We start from the raw sequence: 22,415 nt of genomic DNA, 5'->3' as shown, positions 1-22,415 counted from the left end.
AAAACCAACAGTATTTACAGACGACGACAATGAAGTTTCTTAAATATAAATTTGCCGATTCGGATTTTGCATCGCAATATCTCTGCTCATGGGACGTAGACAAAAAATTAAAACAGTTTTATTACATAATTCGAACTCAAGCTATCGATTAGTTCTCCGTAGTGATCCGTATCCATGTCTCAAATGATAAATGTGATTCGCGCTTAAAATGACAATGGTGAAAAATTTTGCCTCTGCGAATTTCAGTTCGGCAACATGCAAATTACTCGGTACATAGGATATTTTCCAATTCGTAGAAATTTGCGACTCGCGTGATTTGTAATTAATTACATTTAAATTATTAGAAATCACATTTAATCTTTAGAAAAATACTTCATTAATTTCCGTTTGCGATTTTGTAATTAAATCTTTTCATCAAATACGTTGAATCAATACCGAACCAAAACTGTATATACATTTGCAATCGAGATGATTTTATTTAATATGCACTTATATTTGTAATTTAGACAATTAAATGTAAAATTTAAAAAAGAAGATGTAATCCCGGCGGTAAGTGAGTTGCATCCTCTGCAATTTTCGAATGTTCTTAATTACAACGGCACATCCCGATATTTCTTAATCATCCTCTGGTGAATATTTCTGCCTGTCACTTTATCTCGTCACATTTCTGATACCCGCATTCCGTCCGAAATTATGCGCCATGCGTGAAGTTTAATTTATCTCGATGCGTTGAGAAACCAGATACGATAGAAACGTTACTAATTATTACTAATTTTAAAAAGAAAACGTCGCCAGCCGTTAAGAGAATATATTTTATTTCTCCCTTTACCACGAATAAATGATATTTTTACGACATACAATGTCGTACGACGTGAAATGTTCAGGCCTATTCATTCTTACTTCAGTGACATCTCTTTGTACGTTTTGAACCGCTGGAAATTAGGCAGTGGTCGATGTTAACGAACGAATATTCCTCGTCGGGCAAGCAAATTGCTTATAGCCCAAAAGCAAGTACTACATTCACGATATCTGATACAACGCATGGTGATCATGTACCGCTCATGTTACTATTGATTCTTATCCGAAAAGGTTTGCAGAAGTACTCACAGATGGTAGCGGTTCAATCCTTCGTGTACTGAGCAAGCGCAAAATCAGTCGGTTTGATATAATCACGAAGAACGACTCAGTTAAACGATAATTTTCGCTCCGTGAACTGCAATGAACGTCAACGAAGGTAGAATACATCTCGAAAAAGTAGCAGAAAGTTCGCACCACGATATTCTACTAAAAATTATAAATAAGCGCGTCGTGTGAAACGTAATACAATAAAATATAAAACTTACACTTTCAATCATTCGTGTGTTAATAAGAATTTTTCATTCCACGGCTTAAATTCTGTAAATTTTTCAAAAATTGGTTATAACTAAATTATTATCAGTAAAGTAATAAATTAATGAAATCCTTATATTAGGTATTAAATGATTTATTTCGTATAAAATATCATTATTAATCATGATAATAGTAATTAGTTTTCAATATTTTTCTAATTTCCAATTTTAACTAATCATATTGTTTTATATTACAGTTTATTTTTTCTTTCTTACCATTACAAAGATATTTCTTCTCTTAATTATATTCTGTTTGTTACTCGATGTGTTGTTTATGAAATAATTCTTTAATATAAGGGACGTTCAATATTATATAAATAGATAATAATTTACATAACTAAAGATTTCTCATTAAATAAAGGGAATAATTCGCTTTTAACAAGTTGTCGCAAAAATTCACATTTATTTTTTGCCTGGTGTCTATACACCTGCCATAAAAGTTCGGAACTTCATTTTCCACGAAAGTTTTGCGAAACAGATACAAAACTTTCAATACGCTTGCAAAAGCTGGTTTTTTCAACGCGTATAGATTGTTTCAAAGTGAGTTTTGAGTGCCAGGGTTGAACATGGTGCATAAATTGAACGGTTAATTCTGCTGATGTGTGCACGATTTATTTCTTACTTCTCTCTGTTATAGACAAAGAGTTTGTTGAAAATCTTAACTCTTAAAATACAAAATTTTACAAAAGAAGAAGACCCTTTTAAAAAGAGTTATTATAAATACTATCACTAAGAACACTTTAAATTTTTAGTTTAGCTTTAGTAAAATAATATCTAATAATCTCGGGTATAACTCACAACAAGTTCGCGTAAAGATACACGGGTGGTCTCGCGCTGCGCGTATAGGTACACTATAATACCGTGTCTCTTGATATGTTATTTTACGTTTATTATTCATCTCTTTTTGATATTTCTGTTGAGCAATTCTAATTAGATTCTATGACAAATTGTAAGAAATAATATAAATAAAGTGAAATTTACTATGAGTGTTACTTAGAAATACCTTTATATCACTACAAAACATTGGTGAAATATGAAGTGATTACTTCTAGCAAGACAGTAAAACAAATTGAAAAAATAATGTAAAAAGATAATATTTTTTTCTAAATTAGCAGTAAGCTGAAATATTCTTTATAAAATTCGATTTTATGGTTAGATTTCAATTACGCCTTTGCGCTGAGTCGCCAATGTTTGCGGATATTCGGCGTATGGCCCGATCCATTTACGCCTTCGAGTGACTTCCATCGACCAAGCATAAGATTCATAATTGTAACGTGTATCCTGTGCCTTTACGTGATCGTGCCGCAATTGACGAATATGATTCTTGCCTGGGGTAATGTGGCACGGATGGTGGAATACGTCGCTTCCGCAAACTACGGCTTGATGGCACTATGCAAATTAGTCGGTACTTGGTATCACGGTGAAAGTAAGTTATTGGATTGATATATTCTTATCGTGAGAGATATAAATGTAAAAATTCGTTATTTAATTTTAACATCAATATTGTACAACAGTTTTATTTATATAAAAACGATATCGTCCATTCATGCTATTCGTATATTGATGTATCATGTTTAATCCGAAAGCACTTCGAACGCTGATGACATCGGTCGTGACCGATTGGATGACTTCGAAAAACGACCGGGAACGAAATACAATGTTAAATATTGCGAGACGTGGCAGAATCTTATCTCTTAGTTGTTACGTGATCACCGTGTGCACGGTCCCGTTTTATCTTTTTTTCAATCTGCGGAAGTTCTATCGAAATATGCACCAATCTCAACGGACCCTCGTGTATGGGTCCATCTATCCTTACAACATTCACAGGAGTCCGAACTACGAAATTACTTATTTTACTCAACTTTCCGGCGGCGTATACACGGCTCTCATCAACTCTAGCGTCGACAGTTTCGTCTCGATACTCCTGCTGCACATATGCGCACAGTTGATAAATCTACGAACGGCACTCAACGATCTGGTCGACAAACTAGCCGAAGGATTTATATCCTCCTCGAGATTTAAGAAAGGATTAGCTGCGATCACTATCCGTCACGAATATCTCATCAGGTATGCCGACAAATTTCGAGCCAGGTTATTTAATAGTACAAAATGTCTCTAAATATTTACAGTAATTTATTCATGGGATATAATTATTGATTATTTATGAAATTTTAAAATAAAATTTTATGTCTTTTTTATATGTATAAGAAGGGTATATACGGGTACGTTCAGCAGAACAAACCGCTCATAAGCAATCGAACATGATTGGCTGTTACTTTTAAACCCAACAGATCAGCGTAGCGTGTTGATAAGACGATACTCAACATTTGTGTCTGCTGAACGCGGCCTACAATGTAACATAAACAAAAAAATATTTGTTTATAATATGATTCTCTAAATAGTTTACTTTAAAATTTTAAAACTTTAAGACTATCAGACTTAAATGTGGACAATGAGAAAGTGAGATACTAGTTTACTTCAAAAATCCTAAATTAAATCTTAAGATTTGTACAAAACAAGGTCGAAATTAACGAATTTTTGATGTGGGTAAAATTATGTTTTATTAAAAAATGAAAATACATGTTTTGTAAAGTAATCTTTTGAGAATATCTTCCGAAAAAATAAAAAGTATCAAGAATTAAGGTCTTGGTAGCTATTTTCTCGAAACAGTGTTTTAAAAATCGATATCAGAAATATTTCGAAGACTATAGTGAACCGATTTGCATGAAATTTTTTACAGCTACTCTCAATACAATAATCTATTGCTTGTCATAAAATTTTTTCGATTGTGGGCGACTTTTAGTTTCTTTTTATAAATAAGAGAAAACTAATTTTATAGTAAAAAAAATCGCATTTTTCGCTATGAATCGCTGCCATTTTTTTAAAAATTAATATTTTTAAAATCGGCTATGACTAGCACTATAATAGTTTCATTTATTTAGAGTTTAACGGCAAATTTTTATTTTTTATTTTACATAAGAGAGAGCGGAGATGTTTCTGGTACCGCAAACGCCATTTTTACAAACACCGTTTAGGAAAATAGCTGCCAGAACCTTAGATTTTGGTATTTTTATTGAAATTCTTGGGAGATATTCTAAAAAGACTACTCTACAAGACATGTGTTTTCATTTTTTAAATATAATTTTACCCATGATAAAAATTTGTTAATTTCGACCTAGTTTTAGGCCTGTTAAAGGTATGTAACCCCTTAAAATAATTAGTCGATAATATAAGTGTGAAATGTATGAATTTTTAAGGAACGCAAAGACAGTAGACGACTGTTATACCATAGTGTTATTTATACACATGTTTGCCGCTACTTTCCAACTGTGTTTTGTAAGCTTTCAAGTTTTCACGGTAAGTAACATTTATTTGGTTTTCTGTATAATTTAAGCAACAGAAATTAATATATGTTAAATATTTTAATTTTTTAATTTAGTAGTGATGCTTTTTTGACAAAGAATTGAAATATAGATAAACATTTTACGATATGGTTGATTGTTATAAACAATTGTTGAACTTAGAAACAGAAAAGTATTATTTTCAGATAGTATCAAATCATTTGGATGTACCTCTTGTCAAAGTGTGTTTTCTCTCGTTTTACGTCATTGCGGTATTGATACATTTGTATATTTATTGTTATTCAGCTGAAAGACTTTTAACGGAGGTAAAGTAGTTATTATGTATATCAAACGCAATTTTTCTGTGCAAAACAGAAATCTAATTTTCAGAGCACCAGTATGGCGTATGGCGTGTATAAATGCAAGTGGTACGATATATCATCGAAAGACGCGAAGAATTTAATGTTTATGGTGTATCGATCTACAATTCCGCTTAGATTGACGGCTGGAAAATTCGGAGTTTTTTCATTAGCAATGTTTGGAACAGTAAGATATCTAAAAGAGAAAAACATTTTATTTCCACCCAATAAAAAATCTTATCTTTGGCTTACAGAGAGAGACAAAACATGATGATAAACACTTTTAATTTTTAATAAGATTTTTATTGTTTGCGTTCTAAAGTAATTTATACTTTATTATAAAAATTAAAAATATTCCCTTTCAATCACACTAATTGAAAAAAAGTATTTTTACAACTTTTAAAATAAAACCGAAACACGGTTTCATCTCGCGTCAAGTTCACTTGCTGCACAACGGTGTGATGGAAAAATGACTTTGAAGTTCATGTGAAACAATATAAAAAGCATTTCTAAAGTGAATTTCAAAATCTCCAGATAGCCGCGATAGATAATTTAAAACAGAGCTACTTAAAACTGTGAGGAGAAAAATTTGAAGATATGACAAGACTTAAAACAGGAGAAAATTTCCAAGAATTGATCCATAAGATTTGTTTTGTCATTCTCTGTAAGCTGAATATTGTGCTTTTTAAATATATTATATAAACTAAGGGTATCACAATAGTATCATTTTTATTAAATCGATGAAACAAAAATCGGAAATTATATTTTATTTTTATTCTACGTAGACGGTGAAAACGTCAATGGGATACCTATCTGCATTGCTGACGATGATGAATTAAAGAGTATAATGCTGGAATGATACTAAATTAATAGCGATACTTGATTACTACTTATGTTCTGTATATTGTTAAGGGGGATGTTAAGGGGGGAGTTTCTTTTTTTTCGCTAAATTTATCGCTTTTTTCTAATTTTCTGGTGAAGAAACTATATATACAATACAACGGATCAATGCAAAATTTGGCACGTGGATTTATTTATCTCTTATCTGTTCACAAATAAATGAAAAATCATTTTCTTTCAAAAATACGTCTTTCGACGCGCGATGATCCCCAGTTGACGGTGTGCACGATTTGAGTCTTACCATTAATCCTGCAACAAAAACCCAAGAATATTTTACTTTACACACATAGCTATCGTTTGACAAAGCGAAAAAAAAATTGAGGATCCGGTGATGTTTTGAACTCAAAATATCGATTAATAAAAAAAAATAGATCAATCTTTTTGTTATAAACAAAAAAATATTCAACGTGTTGCTTTTTCGCTTCGTCAAACGATAGCTACATGTGTGTAAAGTAAAGCGTTCTTGGGTTTTTGTTGCAGGATTAATGAGAAAACTCAAATCGTGCACACCGTCAACTGGGGATCATCGCGCGTCGAGGGGAGTGGGAGGCGTATTTTTGGGAGGAAATAATTTTTAATTTTTTTGTGAATAGATAAAAGATAAATAAATCCACATGCCAAATTTTGCATTGATCCGTTGTATAGTTTCTTCACCAAAAAATTAGAAAAAAGCGATAAATTTAGCGAAAAAAAAAAAGAAACTACCCCCTTAATAGGATTACATATATTATCTGTAATGTAATTTTTGCTGGATAAATATGTCTTTGTGCAACAAAACATATTATTTACTTATTAGTTTTCGGCGTCACAACTTAATTTTAATTAAGAAGATAATGCTACAAGAGAACTGTGCCTAATATCGTATCCCATTAAAAAAAAAAAATTTTTACTAAAAACTTTTATAAGAATATAACTAAACCGCATTATTTTATTCTAGGATTATCATAATATGATCTCTGTAGCATGAATGTGTTCAAAGTTTATTTTAACTATTTTTTCTGAAAGAAAAAAAAGGAGCATTTTTTTCAACATCGAAAAAAAGTGTTTCTAATATCGCACCCTTACACCCGTGTGTTTGTTTAAAATAATACAATTATAACACGCAATATATGTTGGAAATAGAAACAATTTAAAATAGAACACATAAGGTTGGTAAAAAAATACCCTCTTTTAACGATTTAGAAAGTCCGTGGGGTTTCACGGACTATAGGGTGAAGTGATGTATGGTCAGCATCCTGCCTGGCCGATTTACTCTCGGAAAAAGATCTTGTTACTCATTGGAGGCTGAGGGAGCTTCAAAGGTATTCTAGAGGCAAACCAATTAGGAATACCGCAAAGAAGAAACATAACCGACTGAAGCTTCAAAATAATAGTTAGCCACGAATATCTCTAATTTAGGAATAAAATTAAATACAATATCACATGTTTTCAGCAGAAATTCGTTCTTAGTATATATCTTTTTTGTATACATCAAACTGTGAACTGCCACGCTACTTCTAACTAAAATAAAACAAAAGATCATTCAAAGCAGCGTTGTTCAACAGCTTCCACTGCTCACTGACAGAATGCAACACGTAACGGTATCGTAGTCTCAATATCGTAGGGTGCGGAATAAAGAACAAGGGCGATATTAGACACAGTTCCCCTCCACAAATGTAACATTTGAGCTAAAACTGCTATTAAACACATATTTAGATAAAAATTCGCCTAATATAAGTTAAACGCCTATGCAATTGAATTAACGTTGCATATTGCAGCCGATCAACACGACATATAATTTATTTATCTTTCGTACAACTTCTTGAATTTTACCAAATGTATTAATATTCACCTACTGTTAACCTAGTATGTTGACCTAGTATCAATAAGAAACAGTACGTGATGCTTGGCTAGTTTTAAAATGCGATTGCTTGTATATCTACGATGTAGAGAGGTTGGGATATTCCAATAATTTCTTTAAACGCGATGCTAACAAAAAATTACGCCATCTAAAAACAGAAAAACAAATAGTACAGATGACGACAATGACGTAAATTTGCCGATTCGGACTTTGCATCGCAGTATCTCCGCTCATGGGAAATGTAGACAAAAAATAAAAACAGTTTTATTACATAAGTCAAACCCAAGCAAGATTAGTTCTGTGATCCTGTACGTATCCATGTCTCAAATAATGTATGTAATCCGCGCTTGGGGTGACGTGTCTCGAATGGTGGAAAATTCCGCAAATTTCAGTTTGGCAATATGTAAATTGCTCATTATCCGGTACATAAAATATTTTCTGATCAGTAGATATTTACGACTCGCGTGATTGTAATTAGTTACATTTAAAATCTTCAACGTAATCTTTAGAAAAGTACTTCATTAATTTGTGTTTGAGATGATTTTGTAATTAAATGTTTTCATCAAGTACGTTGAGTCAATACCGAGCCAAAACTGTGCACATTTGCAATCGAGACGATTTTATTTAATATGCACGCATATTTTTATAATTTAGACAATCAAGTTTAGACTTTAAGAAAGAAAATGTAACCCCGCGGTAAGTGAGTTGCATCCCCTGCAATTTTCGAATGTTTCCAATTTCATCATCATATCCCGGTATTTCTTAATCATCCTTTGATGAATATTTCTGCCTGTCACTTTATCTCGTCTCATTTCTGATACCCGCATTCCGTCTGAAATTATGCGCCATGCGTAAAGTATAATTTATTTCGATGCGTTAAGAAAACAGAAACGATAGAAACGTTACTAAATATTACTAATTTTAGAAAAAGAACGTCGCCAGCCGTTAAGTGAATATATTTATTTCTCCCTTTACCACGAATAAATGATATTTTTTACGACATATGTGCAATGTTCGAGTCTATTCATTCTTACTTCAGTGACATCTCTTTTGTAGGTTTTAAACCGCTGGAAATTAGGCAGTGGTCGATGTTACTGAACGATTATTCCTCGTCGGGCAAGAGCAATTTGCTTATAGCCCAAAAGCAAGTACTACATTCACGGTATTTGATACAACGTATGATGACCACGTACTGCTCATGTTACTATTGATTCTTAGCCGAAAAGGTTTGCAGAAGTACTCACAGATGGTAGCGGTTCAATCCTTCGTGTACTGAGCAAGCGCAAAATCAGACTGTTTGATATAATCACGAAGAACGACTCAGTTAAACGATAATTTTCGCTCCGTGAACTGCAATGAACGTCAACGAAGGTAGAATATATCTCGAAAAAGTAGCAGAAAATTCGCACCACGATATTCTAATAAAAATTATAAATAAGCGCGTCGTGTGAAACATGATACAATATAATATAAAACTTATACTTTCAATCATTCGTGTGTTAATAAGAACTTTTCATTCCGCGGCTTAAATTCTGTAAATTTTTCAAAAATTGATTATAACTAAATTATTATCGGTAAAGTAATAAATTAATGAAATCCTTATATTAGGTATTAAATGATTTATTTCGTATAAAATATCATTATTTATCTTGCTAATAGTGATAAGTTTTCAATATTTTTCTAATTTCCAATTTTAACTAATCATATTGTTTTATATTGCAGTTTATTTTTTCTTTCTTACCATCACAAAGATATTTCTTCTCTTGAATATATTCTGTTTGTTACTCAATGTGCTTATAAAATAATTCTTTAATAAGGACGCGTTCAATATTATAAATAAATACATTTACATAACTAAACATTTCTCATTAAATAAAGGGAATAATTCGCTTTTAACAATTTGTCGTAAAAATTCGCATTTATTTTATGCGCCTAGTGCGTCTATACATCTGTCATAAAAGTTCGAAACTTCGTGTTCCACGAAAGTTTTGCGAAAACAGATACAAAACTTTCGAAGTGCTTGCAAAAGCTCGTATTTTCGACGCGTATAGATTGTTTCAAAGTGAGTTTCGAGTGCCAGGGTTGAACATGGTGCATAAATTGAACGGTTAATTCTGCTGATGTGTGTACAATTTCTTACTTCTCTCTGTTATAGACAAAGAATTTGTCGAAAATCTTACCTCTTAAAAATCAAAGTATAATTAAAATAGCAGTCTTTTTCGTCAGAACAGTAATACAAAATCTTACAAAAAAAGAATAAGAACCTTTTAAAGAGAGTTATTATAAATGCTATCACCAAGAACACTTTAAATTTTTAGTTTAACTTTAGTAAAATAATATCTAATAATCTCGGGTACAACTCACAACGAGTTCGCGTAAAGATACACGGAGCGGTCTCGCAGCGCGCGTGTACAATACCATGTCTCTTAATATGTTATTTTACTTCTATTATTTATCTCTTTTTGATATTTCTCATGAGAAATTCTAATTAGTTGTAATATTCTATGACAAATTGTAAGAAATAATACAAATAAAGTGAAATTTACTGACAATGAGAGTGCTACTTAGAGATACCATTATAGAACTACAAAACATTCGTGAAATATGAAGTGATTACTACTAGCAAGACAGTAAAACAAATTGAAAAAAATAATGTAAAGGGATAATGTTTTTTTCTAACTTAGCAATAAGCTCAAATATTCTTTATGAAATTCGATTTTATGATTAGATTTCAATTACGCCTTTGCGCTGAGTCGCCAATGTTTGCGGATATTCGGCGTATGGCCCGATCCATTTACGCCTTTGAGTGACTTCCACCGACCAAACATAAGATTCATAATTGTAACGTGTATCCTGTGCCTTTACGTGATCGTGCCGCAATTGACGAATATGATTCTTGCCTGGGGTAATGTGGCACGGATGGTGAAATACGTCGCTTCCGCAAACTACGGCTTGATGGCACTATGCAAATTAGTCGGTACTTGGTATCACGGTAAAAGTAAGTTATTGCATCGATATTACTATCGTGAGAGATAAATGTGAAAATTCGTTATTTAATTTTAACATCAATATTGTACAACATTTTATTTATATAAAAACGATATCGTCCATTCATGCTATTCGTATATTAATGTATCATGTTTAATCCGAAAGCACTTCGAACGCTGATGACATCGGTCGTGACCGATTGGATGACTTCGAAAAACGACCGGGAACGAAATACAATGTTAAATATTGCGAGACATGGCAGAATCTTATCTTTTGGTTGTTACGTGTGCACCGTGTGCACAATCTCGTTTTACCTTTCTTTCAATCTGCGGAAGTTCTATCGAAATATGCACCAATCTCAACGGACCCTCGTGTATGGGTCCGCCTATCCTTACAACATTCACAGGAGTCCGAACTACGAAATTACTTATTTTACTCAACTTTCCGGCGGCATATACACGGCCCTCATCAACTCTACCGTCGACAGTTTCGTCTCGATACTCCTGCTGCACATATGCGCACAGTTGATAAATCTACGAACGGCACTCAACGATCTGATCGACAAACTAGCCGAAGGATTTATATCCTCCTCGAGATTTAAGAAAGGATTAGCTGCGATCACTATCCGTCACGAACATCTCATCAGGTATGCCGACAAATTTCGAACCAGGTTATTTAATAGTGCAAAATATCTCTAAATATTTACAGCAATTTACTCATGGGATATAATTATTTATTAAATTTTATAAGAAGTGTATATACGGGTACGTTCAGCAGAACAAACCGCTCAGTAGCAATCAAACATGATTGGCTGTTACTTTTAGACCCAACAGATCAGCGTAGCGTGTTGATAAGACGATACTCAATATTTGTGTCTGCTAAACGCGGCCTACAATGTAACATAAACAAAAAAATATTTGTTTATAATATGATTCTCTAAATAGTTTACTTTAAAATTTTAAAACTTTAAGACTATCAAACTTAAATGTGGACAATGAGAAAGTGAGATACTAGTTTACTTCAAAAATCCTAAATTAAATCTTAAGATTTGTTCAAAACAAGGTCGAAATTAACAATTTTTGTTGTGGGTAAAATTATGGTTTATTAAAAAATAAAAATACATGTTTTGTAAAGTAATCTTTTGAAAATATCTTCCGAAAATTTCAATAAAATTTTTATTTTTTATTTCACATAAGAGGGTGCGGAGGTGTTTTTGGTACCGCAAACGCCATTTTTACAAACACCGTTTGGGAAAATAGCTACCAGGACCTCAGATTTTGGTATTTTTATTAAAATACTTTGAAGATATTCTAAAAAGACTACTCTACAAGACATGTATTTTTATTTTAAATATAATTTTACCCACGATAAAAATTTGTTAATTTCGACCTAGTTTTAGGCCTGTTAAAGATATGTAACCCCTTAAAATAATTAGCCGACAATATAAGTCTAAAATGTATGAATTTTTAAGGAACGCAAAGACAGTAGACGACTGTTATACCGTAGTTTTATTTATACACATGTTTGCCGCTACTTTCCAACTGTGTTTTGTAAGCTTTCAAGTTTTCACGGTAAGTGACATTTATTTGGTTTTCTGTATAATTTAAGCAACAGAAATTAATATATGTTAAATGTTTTAATTTTTTAGTTTAGTAGTGATGCTTTTTTGATAAAAAATTAAGATATAGATAAAAGTTTTACGGTATGGTTGATTGTTATAAACAATTGTTGAACTTAGAAACAGAAAAGTATTATTTTCAGATAATATCAAATCATTTGGATGTACCTCCTGCCAAAGTGGGTTTTCTCTCGTTTTACGTCATTATGGTATTGACACATTTGTATATTTATTGTTACTCAGCTGAAAGACTTTTAACGGAGGTAAAGTAGTTATGTATATCAAACACGATTTTTCTGTGCACAACAGAAATCTAATTTTCAGAGTACCAGTATGGCATATGGCGTGTATAAATCCAAGTGGTACGATATATTATCGAAAGACGCGAAAAATTTAATGTTTATAGTATATCGATCTACAATTCCGCTTAGATTGACGGCTGGAAAATTCGGAGTTTTTTCATTAGCAATGTTTGGAACAGTAAGATATCTAAGAGAAAAAAAACATTTTATTTCCGCCTAATAAAAAATCTTATCTTTGGCTTACAGAGAGAGACAAAACATGATGATAAACACTTTTAATTTTTAATAAGATTTTTATTGTTTGCGTTCTAAAGTAATTTACACTTTATTATAAAAATTAAAAATATTCCCTTTCGATCACACTAATTGAAAGAAAGTACTTTTACAACTTTTAAAATAAAACCGAAACACGGTTTCATCTCGCGTCAAGTTCACTTGCAGCACAACGGTATGATGGAAAAATGACTTTGAAGTTCATGTGAAACAATATAAAAAGCATTTCTAAAGTGAATTTCGAAGTCTCCAGATACAGCCGCGATAAATAATTAAAAACAGAGCTACTTAAAACTGTGAGGGGAAAAAAGTTGAAGATATGACAAGACTCAAACACGCTTTAAAACAGGAGAAAATTTCCAAGAATTGATCTATAAGATTTGTTTTGTCATCCTCTGTAAGCTGAATATTGTGCTTTTTAAATATATTATATAAACTGAGGGTATCAGAATAGTATCATTTTTATTAAACCGATAAGACAAAAATCGGAAATTATATTTTATTTTTATTCTACACAGACGGTGAAAACGTCAATGGGATACCTATCTGCATTGTTGACAATGATGGATTAGAGAGTATAATGCTGGAATGATACTAAATTAATTGCGATACTTGATTACTACTTATGTTCCGTATACTGTGTTAATAGGATTACATATATTATCTGTAATGTAATTTTTGCTGGATAAATATGTCTTTGTGCAACAAAACACATTATTTATTTATCATTTTTCGGCGTTACAAGTTAATTTCTTAATTAAGAAGATAATGCTACAAGGGAACTGTGCCTAATATCGTACCCCATTTTTTAAAACCAAATTTTTACTAAAAACTTCTATAATAATAAAACTAAACCGCATCATTTTATTCTAGGATTATCATAATATGATCTCTGCCTGGCCGATTTACTCTCGAAAAAAGATCTTGTTACTCATTGGAGGCTGAGGGAGCTTCAGAGGTATTCTAGAGGCAGACCAATTAGGAAAAATGGGCGGTATAATGAACATTTGAGGGCGGAATTAGGAATACCGCAAGGAAGAAACATAACCGATTGAAGCTTCAAAATAATAGTTAGCCACGAATATCTCTAATTTAGGAATAAAATATTAGACACAATATAACATGTTTTCAGCAGAAATTCGTTCTTAGTATATATCTTTTTTGTATATATCGAACTGTGTACTGCCACGCTACTTTTTACATCACATTTCTAACTAAAATAAAACAAAAGATCATTCAAAGCAGTGTTGTTCAACAGCTTACATTGCTCACTGATAGAATGCAACACGTAACGCCGGTATCGCAGTCTCAATATCGTAGGGTGCGGAATGAGGAACAAGGGCGATATCAGACACAATTCCCCTACACATAAATTGTAAAACTATTTTGAAGCTAATAAAACTATGCTTATTATTAACAACACAATATAATTTATTTATCTTTCGTACAACTTGTTGAATTTTACCAAATGTATTAATATTCACCTACTGTTAATCTATTGACCTAGTATCAATAAGAAACAATACGTGATGCTTCTTGGCTAGTTTTAAAATGCGATCGCTTTGTATATCTACGATGTAGAGAGGTTGTCATGAAAACTTGTCGGGATATTCCAATAATTTCTTTAAATGCAACGCTAACGAAAAATTACGCCATCCAAAAAGAATGAAAAGACCAATTGTACAGACAACGACAATGCCGTTTCATAAATGTACATTTGCCGACAATTACGACTCGCGTAATTGTAATTAGTTACATTTAAAATCTTCAACGTATTAGAAAAGTACTTCATTAATTTGTGTTTGAGATGATTTTGTAATTAAATGTTTTCATCAAGTACGTTGAGTCAATACTGAGCCAAAACTGTGCACATTTGCAATCAAGACGATTTTATTTAATATGCACTCATATTTGTAATTTAGACAATCAAGTTTAGACTTTAAGAAGGAAGATGTAACCCCGCGGTAAGTAAGTTGCATCCTCTGCAATTTCCGAATGTTTCCAATTTCATCATCATATCCCGGTATTTCTTAATCATCATCTAATGAATATTTCTGCCCGTCACTTTATCTCGTCTCATTTCTGATACCCGCATTCCGTCCGAAATTATGCGCCATGCGTAAAGTATAATTTATTTCGATGCGTTAAGAAAACAGAAACGATAGAAACGTTACTAAATATTACTAATTTTAGAAAAAGAACGTCGCCAGCCGTTAAGTGAATATATTTATTTCTCCCTTTACCACGAATAAATGATATTTTTTACGACATATGTGCAATGTTCGAGTCTATTCATTCTTACTTCAGTGACATCTCTTTTGTAGGTTTTAAACCGCTGGAAATTAGGCAGTGGTCGATGTTACTGAACGATTATTCCTCGTCGGGCAAGAGCAATTTGCTTATAGCCCAAAAGCAAGTACTACATTCACGGTATTTGATACAACGTATGGTGATCACGTACTGCTCATGTTACTATTGATTCTTATCCGAAAAGGTTTGCAGAAATACTCACAGATGGTAGCGGCTCAATCCTTCGTGTACTGAGCAAGCGCAAAATCAGACGGTTTGATATAATCACGAAGAACGACTCAGTTAAACGATAATTTTAGCTCCGTGAACTGCAATGAACGTCAACGAAGGTAGAATATATCTCGAAAAAGTAGCAAAAAGTTCGCATCACTAGTCCAGTCATTTGGTCGTAAAAGAAGAGGTTACCTGGAAAGTTTTCCGGGAGTTTTGAAAATTGGTAATTTTATATATTTCGATGTGCTCTTTCCGAATTTCAACTTTGCCACCTCGTATCTTTGCCGCTCGTGCCGCCATATTGGAAAAATGACGCCTAAAAGCAGTTTTTTGACAATATCTCCTTTCCGACTCATTCCACGATAAAAACATTGATATACAAAATAAAACTAGAGAAAATTTCCTACAATTTATGTAATAACCTTTTTTCCGTAAAATTAATAGTTTTGGCGTACGAGCGCCGTAAAGTGTAGTTCAACACGCGTTTTGGCTTAAAAACTCATTTCCACACCACCTTGAGGTAGAGTAAGCGGCGCGTTTTTTTTACCGTGGTATCCCCAGTAGGCCTAGTCCACATGCAATTCACTATTCTAAAATTTAGCGCATTCTTCTTTGCTTCGCTGTTCTTGATGGACCAGGTGTTGCGAGTTCATCGTCATTAGTACTGATCGAAACGTCACAGACCGAAATTTCTTCCACATCATCCGCGATGGGATTATCATTTTTATCGCAATCCTCTTCGTTCTCGATTTTATCATACGTTTGCTCGAAAATAGTCTCCGTTTCTTCTTCTTCGTCGCTATCTTGTGATGGAACTTGCGAGTTATCACAGGTACCACTACAATTCGTGCATATAACGGAGCACTAAATAAATAAATAAAAAAGATGTCAAAAAAGATGTCAAAAAGCCTGTGAATGCAGAAAGGCTGGGTTAAAGTGCTCAGTTATATGCACGAATTGTAGTGGTACCTGTGATAATTAACTCGCAAGTTCCATCACAAGATAGCGACGAAGAGGAAGAAACGGAGACTATTTTCGAGCAAACGTATGATGAAATCGAGAACAAAGAGGATTGCGATGAAACTGATAATCCCATCGCGGATGATGTGGAAGCAATTTCGGTCTGTGACGTTTCGATCAGTACTAATGACGATGAACTCGCAACACCTGGTCCATCAAGAACAGCGAAGCGAAGAAGAATGCGCTAAATTTTAGAATAGTGAATTGCATGTGGACTAGGCCTACTGGGGATACCACGGTAAAAAAAACGCGCCGCTTACTCTACCTCAAGGTGGTGTGGAAATGAGTTTTTAGGCCAAAACGCGTGTTGAACTACACTTTGCGGCGCTCGTATGCCAAAACTATTAATTTTACGAAAAAAAAGGTTATTACATAAATTGTAGGAAATTTTCTCTAGTTTTATTTTGTATATAAATGTTTTTATCGTGGAATGAGTCGGAAAGGAGATATTGTCAAAAAACTGCTTTTAGGCGCCATTTTTCCAATATGGCGGCGCGAGCGGCAAAGATACGAGGTGGCAAAGTTGAAATTCGGAAAGAGCACATCGAAATATATAAAATTACCAATTTTCAAAACTCCCGGAAAACTTTCCAGGTAAAACTACCAAATGACTGGACTACACGATATTCTACTAAAAATTACAAATAAGCGCGTCGTGTGAAACATGATACAATGTAATATAAAACTTATACTTTCAATCATTCGTGTGTTAACAAGAACTTTTCATTCCGCGACTTAAATTCTGTAAATTTTTCAAAAATTGATTATAACTAAATTATTATCGGTAAAGTAATAAATTAATGAAATCCTTATATTAGGTATTAAATGATTTATTTCGTATAAAATATCATTATTTATCTTGATAATAGTGATTGGTTTTCAATATTTTTCTAATTTCCAATTTTAACTAATCATATTGTTTTATATTACAATTTATTTTTTCTTTCTTACCATTACAAAGATATTTCTTCTCTTGATTATATTCTGTTTGTTACTCGATGTGTTGTTTATAAAATAATTTTTTAATAAGAGACTTTCTTTAAAACAGAGCTACTTAAAACTGTGAGAGAAAAAAGTTGAAGATATGAGAAGACTCGAAGACGCTTTAAAACAGGAGAAAATTTCCAAAAATTGGTCAATAAGATTTGTTTTGTCATTCTCTGTATGCTGAATATTGTGCTTTTTAAATATATTATATATGCGTATAAGAATAGTATCATTTTTATTGTAACCTATGATAAAAATTGAAAATTATATTTTATTTTTATTCTATATATAGATGGTGAAAACGTCAATGGGATACCTATCTGTATTGCTGACAATGATGAATTAGAAAGTATAATGCTGAAACAATTATAAATTTTCTATGTGCTGCGTTAACCCTCAGTTACCTCACCAGGATCTGAGAGTTGTTAAAACGTGCAGGGTTTTTAAAACGTTTATAAAACCCTTGTATCTTTTTTTAGTCAGTACTACGTCAATTTGAAAAAAAAAGCAAATTTTTTCGCTTCTTCAGAAAAACAAGTTTTCTTTTCTTTTTTTTTAAATAACATTTACATTTTTTAATTTGGAATAATCTAACTTAAACAGTTTTGTAGATCTTTAAATCTTAAAAGATGTATCGATTAAAAAAAAAGACGTCAAATTGATGCATTTGTCTTAAAGATGCAAGCTGGAGAAGACGACAGCGGTCTCTCAGACCCTGGTGAGGTAACGGGTAGCGAAAACGTAACTGAGGATTAATAAGACTATATGTGTTATTTATAATATAATTTTTACTAGATAAATATAAGTTTTGTGCAACAAAACAAATTATTTATTTAACATTTCTGTGCGTCATAACTTAATTTCTTAATTAAGAAGATAATACTATATTAAAAAGAAAAAGCAATATTTATAACGTTTAAAATATTTGATTCAGTGACATGATAATTGCATGTTACTATCGATTGCTCTATACAAGAGTTTGTGCAAGTATTCACAGATGGTAGCGGTTGAATCCTTTGTACACTGAGCAAGCGCAAAATCACGGCGGTTTAGTATAATCGCAGAGAGCGAGTCAGTCAAACGATAATTTTTGCGCTGTGAACATCAATGACTATCAACGAAGGTAGAATATATGTCGAAAGAAAATAGTAAAAAAAATCCCTGCACTGCGATATGCTGTTAAAAATATAATCACATAGAAACATAATGATCAATAATTGTGTCTAGTTTTCACTCATTTAACATATTTATTGGCATATTTAGTGAGGAAGTGAGCACAATAAATATATAATAAAACTAACAATTGTTTATTAAATAAAAGAAAAAGTATAATTAATAAATGTTTTACGTGCTTTAATAAATCGTTGCAAAAATTTGCAAGAAACAATCCTATTTTTTTGCAAGGAGTCTATAGAAGTTTAGTACTTTGATAGCCCACGAAAGTTTGCGGGAATGGGAATAAAACTTTGGATACTCTGGCAAAAAACATTTCGTTTTCGACGATAGGTTTTACGGTGTTCTTGAGTGAAGTTGAACGTGGTGCATGAAATATACGGTTGGTTGTGCACAAATCGTTCTCTGTTTCAAGTGAAAGAGTTACGTTGGAGGGAAATTTTCCAGAGTTTTAACAACTCGGAAACTAAAGGATAATTACAGCAGCATATGGCCACTTTCCGTGGCTATAATAATACAAAATTTTGCACAAAGAGATCTTGTAAATAGAAGTTTGAAGCTTAAATGACATAACCGTGCATATAAAATTAGTACAATATTAAAAAAACGTTATCACAAAAAATATTTTTAGTTTTGTCTTGATAAAATCACACATATTATTTGTTCACTTTATCCACTATTTATTCCTTTAACTTATTAATTGCTATGTGCACAAGCACAAAGAAGTGTTAGCTATATTCTATAATAATCTATAACAAATTATATAAGAAATTATATAAATAAAGTAAATTCTTCTATGAGTGCTATAATACAGTGAAAAATTAAATAGAGCTTCTACATATTCACTAATAAAGTAGATGATTACTTCATAGCAAAAAAACGAGAAAAAAATGTTAAAAAATAATGTCAAAAGATTAATGTTTATTCTAAATTATGCAGTGATATTTTTTAAAAAAATTTTATTTTATTATAGATTTGAATTACATGTTTACCCTGACTCGCCAATGGCTATGGATATTTGGCATATGGCCCGATCCCGATATCTCTTTGAGTGATTTTCGTCGGCCGAGCATAAGATTCATTATCGTTACGTGTACTGTAAGCCTGTACGTATCCGCGCCTCAAATGATGAATGTGATCCGTGCTTGGGGTGACGTGACTCGAATGGTGGAAACTTTTGCTGCCGCGAATTACAGCTTGTTAGCAGTGTGCAAATTGCTCGTTACCTGGTATCACGGCAAAAGTAAGTTCACTTTTCGCGACAACGTAAATATATGTCGGATAAATTGATTTCTGCTGTCCACGATATGAAATATCAGATATATAGCCTCCTTAATTAAGCACAAAATATCCAGATTTTTCGATAATCTTTATGTAAAGAAATTTGCTTGTTTTGGTAATTTATATTCGAACTGATATATTGTGTTCAACCTGGAAGCACTTCGACTGTTGATGGGATCGATCATGGCCGATTGGGTGACTTCGACGAGCAACTGGGAACGAAATACTATGTTGAAGATTGCGAGACGCGGCAGAAACTTATCTCTTAGATGTTGCGTATCCGCAACGGGCTTGATTATATTTTCGCTTTCTCTTTATCTGATGAAATTCTTTAAAAATATACACCAGCCTCATCGGAGCCTCGCCTATCGGGTGGAAAGCATCCAAAAGAGTCCGACTTACGAAATCACATATATGATTCAAATGTTCGGCGGCGCATATACGGTCCTTGCTAACTACTCCGTCGACAGCTTTGTCTCGATACTCGTGCTGCACGTGTGCGCACAGTTGATAAACCTGCGGACGATACTTAACAATCTAATCAACAAATTAGCTAACAAATCTATATCTTCCTCGAGATTTAAGGAAGGTTTAGCAGCGATCGTTGTACGACATGAGCATCTCATCAGGTACGTCGGAAATTTTCTGATGCATTACTTGATATTCTTGATAATGTAAAGTTATAAACATTCTCAGATAGTAGATTATTTTTAAAATAAATTTTAAAAAAGTTCTATTCTCTTATATCACAAGAAGAAACATATAATATACATAATGTAATTATATAAAAAATATTTGTTAATTTATGTACCTACATATATTTTTTTCTTTTAAAATATATCGTGCTTTTAAGCGGCGGAAAGAAACTTGGGATTATCAAACCTAAATACCAACATGATAAAAAGTGTGAAATTAAAACAAATTCTTATAAATTCAAGATAGAAAATTTAAATTGAAAGTCTTTTTTAATATTTGTACATTGAGATTCAAATAACAAATCATTAACATTTAATGTCATAACTATAACTATAATAAGTAAATAATGTACGAATTTTCAAGGAATGCAAAGATGATCGACGGTTGCTACAGCACAGTCTTATTTGTAAACGTGTTACTCGCTACTTTTCAGATGTGTTCTATAACTTTTCAGATTTTCACGGTATGTGAGATCATTTATACACGTTCCTTCCCGTGTATATTTTATAAAGCGGTAGAATTGAATGAATATTAATTAAATTATTATACTTTTTTATTATATAACAACATAATATATTGCGTTAGATTTGCACAGCTTATTACTTTGTCACATGCAACAATTGAAACATATTTTTTCCAGATAATAACAGATAATTTGAAAATGCCTATTGTCAGAATAATTTTTCTCTCGTTTTATATCACCTGTATGTTGACGCACTTGTATACATATTGCTACGCAGCTGAAAGACTTATAACGGAGGTAAAATAAATTATATACATTAATGCAACCTATGCAAAAAAAATAATTTCCAGAGCACCAATATGGCGTACGGCGTGTACGAATGCAAATGGTACGATCTATCAGCGAAAGACGCAAGAGATTTAATGATCATTGTATATCGATCTATGATTCCTCTTAGATTGACGGCGGGAAAATTTGGAACCTTTTCGTTAGAGATGTTCGGAACAGTAAGATATACCTATAAAAAAAGATATATTGTTTTGTCTATCTATAGTGACTATTGTGTGAGTCTATATGCTTGTATGGATAGTTGTATAAAAATATGCATACAAACATTTTGTAATTATTAAACTAAATATTATATTTTTTACTTTATGTATATAATAGAAAATAAAAAAGAAAAATAAAGAACAATATTCAATTTAATAATTGCAAAATGTTCGTGTGTACATTTCTATACAAATACACATACTTCTATTATAGACATTTTCTGTTGTATATATGTATATATATTTTTTCTGTATTTTATATAAACATATATTTTTTATTGCAACAATATACGTTTTGTATATTGTTTGTATATTGTATATCATTCATCATGATTATAAAACTGTATTTTATCTATATCTTATACTCTTGTTTAGACTCTTAAAACGTCAATGGGGTACTTATCTGCATTGCTAACAATGAGAGATTAGAGAAAATAATGCTGTGGAGAGATAATCAAATAGATCATAAACAGACAGACTTCTTATGACTGACTACGATATCGATTTTTGAATAATGGAATAAACAGATTTATATGCACTGTCTGTAACACCACTTTCGAATTAAAAAAAATACACATTCTTGCGCACGTTGAACAGTTTATGACCATTAGAACTTACATCAACAACTTATATACGAAATATAAGTCAAGTATGTATTAAATATTAATTAATAACTATTAATAACTATATATTGTTTGCTATTTAACACGTTATT

The 22,415-nt window shown here is 32.1% G+C and overlaps 3 protein-coding genes across 10 annotated transcripts; all 3 read left to right on the top strand.

Annotated features, from left to right (window-relative positions):
• The first annotated feature begins 1,122 nt into the window (after positions 1–1,122).
• Positions 1,123–7,634, top strand: LOC139811822 (odorant receptor 4-like). 4 transcript variants are annotated; one of them, XM_071776244.1, is made up of 7 exons: positions 1,123–1,234; positions 2,545–2,814; positions 2,975–3,455; positions 4,646–4,745; positions 4,936–5,055; positions 5,120–5,275; positions 5,874–7,634. In XM_071776244.1, exons 1-7 carry the CDS (start codon positions 1,219–1,221, stop codon positions 5,925–5,927), a joined length of 1,197 nt encoding a protein of 398 aa, XP_071632345.1. In that variant the 5' UTR covers positions 1,123–1,218; the 3' UTR covers positions 5,928–7,634. The 4 variants fall into 4 exon arrangements, with proteins under 4 accessions (XP_071632345.1, XP_071632344.1, XP_071632343.1 ...); XM_071776243.1 differs by having other exon boundaries at positions 5,105–5,275; XM_071776242.1 differs by having other exon boundaries at positions 1,200–1,264.
• A 517-nt stretch (positions 7,635–8,151) lies between these two features.
• LOC139811553 (odorant receptor 4-like) lies at positions 8,152–17,744 on the top strand. Of its 5 annotated transcripts, none has more exons than XR_011731666.1 (9): positions 8,152–9,199; positions 10,557–10,826; positions 10,982–11,462; positions 12,288–12,387; positions 12,578–12,643; positions 12,744–12,914; positions 13,528–13,680; positions 13,883–15,648; positions 17,601–17,744. XR_011731666.1 is itself a non-coding variant. In XM_071775816.1 (7 exons), exons 1-7 carry the CDS (start codon positions 9,184–9,186, stop codon positions 13,579–13,581), a joined length of 1,197 nt encoding a protein of 398 aa, XP_071631917.1. In that variant the 5' UTR covers positions 8,469–9,183; the 3' UTR covers positions 13,582–13,721. The 5 variants fall into 5 exon arrangements, 1 of the variants encoding a protein (XP_071631917.1); XR_011731667.1 differs by having other exon boundaries at positions 8,153–9,199; positions 12,759–12,914; positions 17,601–17,743; XR_011731665.1 differs by lacking the exon at positions 17,601–17,744 and having other exon boundaries at positions 8,468–9,199; positions 12,578–12,697; positions 12,759–12,914; positions 13,883–14,079; positions 14,268–14,461.
• A 791-nt stretch (positions 17,745–18,535) lies between these two features.
• LOC139811554 (odorant receptor 13a-like) lies at positions 18,536–22,387 on the top strand. The gene is made up of 7 exons (XM_071775818.1): positions 18,536–18,662; positions 19,686–19,955; positions 20,151–20,622; positions 21,053–21,152; positions 21,330–21,449; positions 21,503–21,658; positions 22,076–22,387. The coding sequence occupies exons 1-7, from the start codon at positions 18,647–18,649 to the stop codon at positions 22,127–22,129; spliced, it is 1,188 nt and encodes a 395-aa protein (XP_071631919.1). The 5' UTR covers positions 18,536–18,646; the 3' UTR covers positions 22,130–22,387.
• The last annotated feature ends 28 nt before the right edge of the window (positions 22,388–22,415 follow it).

Source organism: Temnothorax longispinosus, chromosome 4 (genome assembly GCF_030848805.1).
Source record: "Temnothorax longispinosus isolate EJ_2023e chromosome 4, Tlon_JGU_v1, whole genome shotgun sequence".
Taxonomy (NCBI): domain Eukaryota; kingdom Metazoa; phylum Arthropoda; class Insecta; order Hymenoptera; family Formicidae; genus Temnothorax; species Temnothorax longispinosus.
Note: the sequence above shows the minus strand (reverse complement) of the source record. Positions and strands in the feature narration are given on the sequence as shown.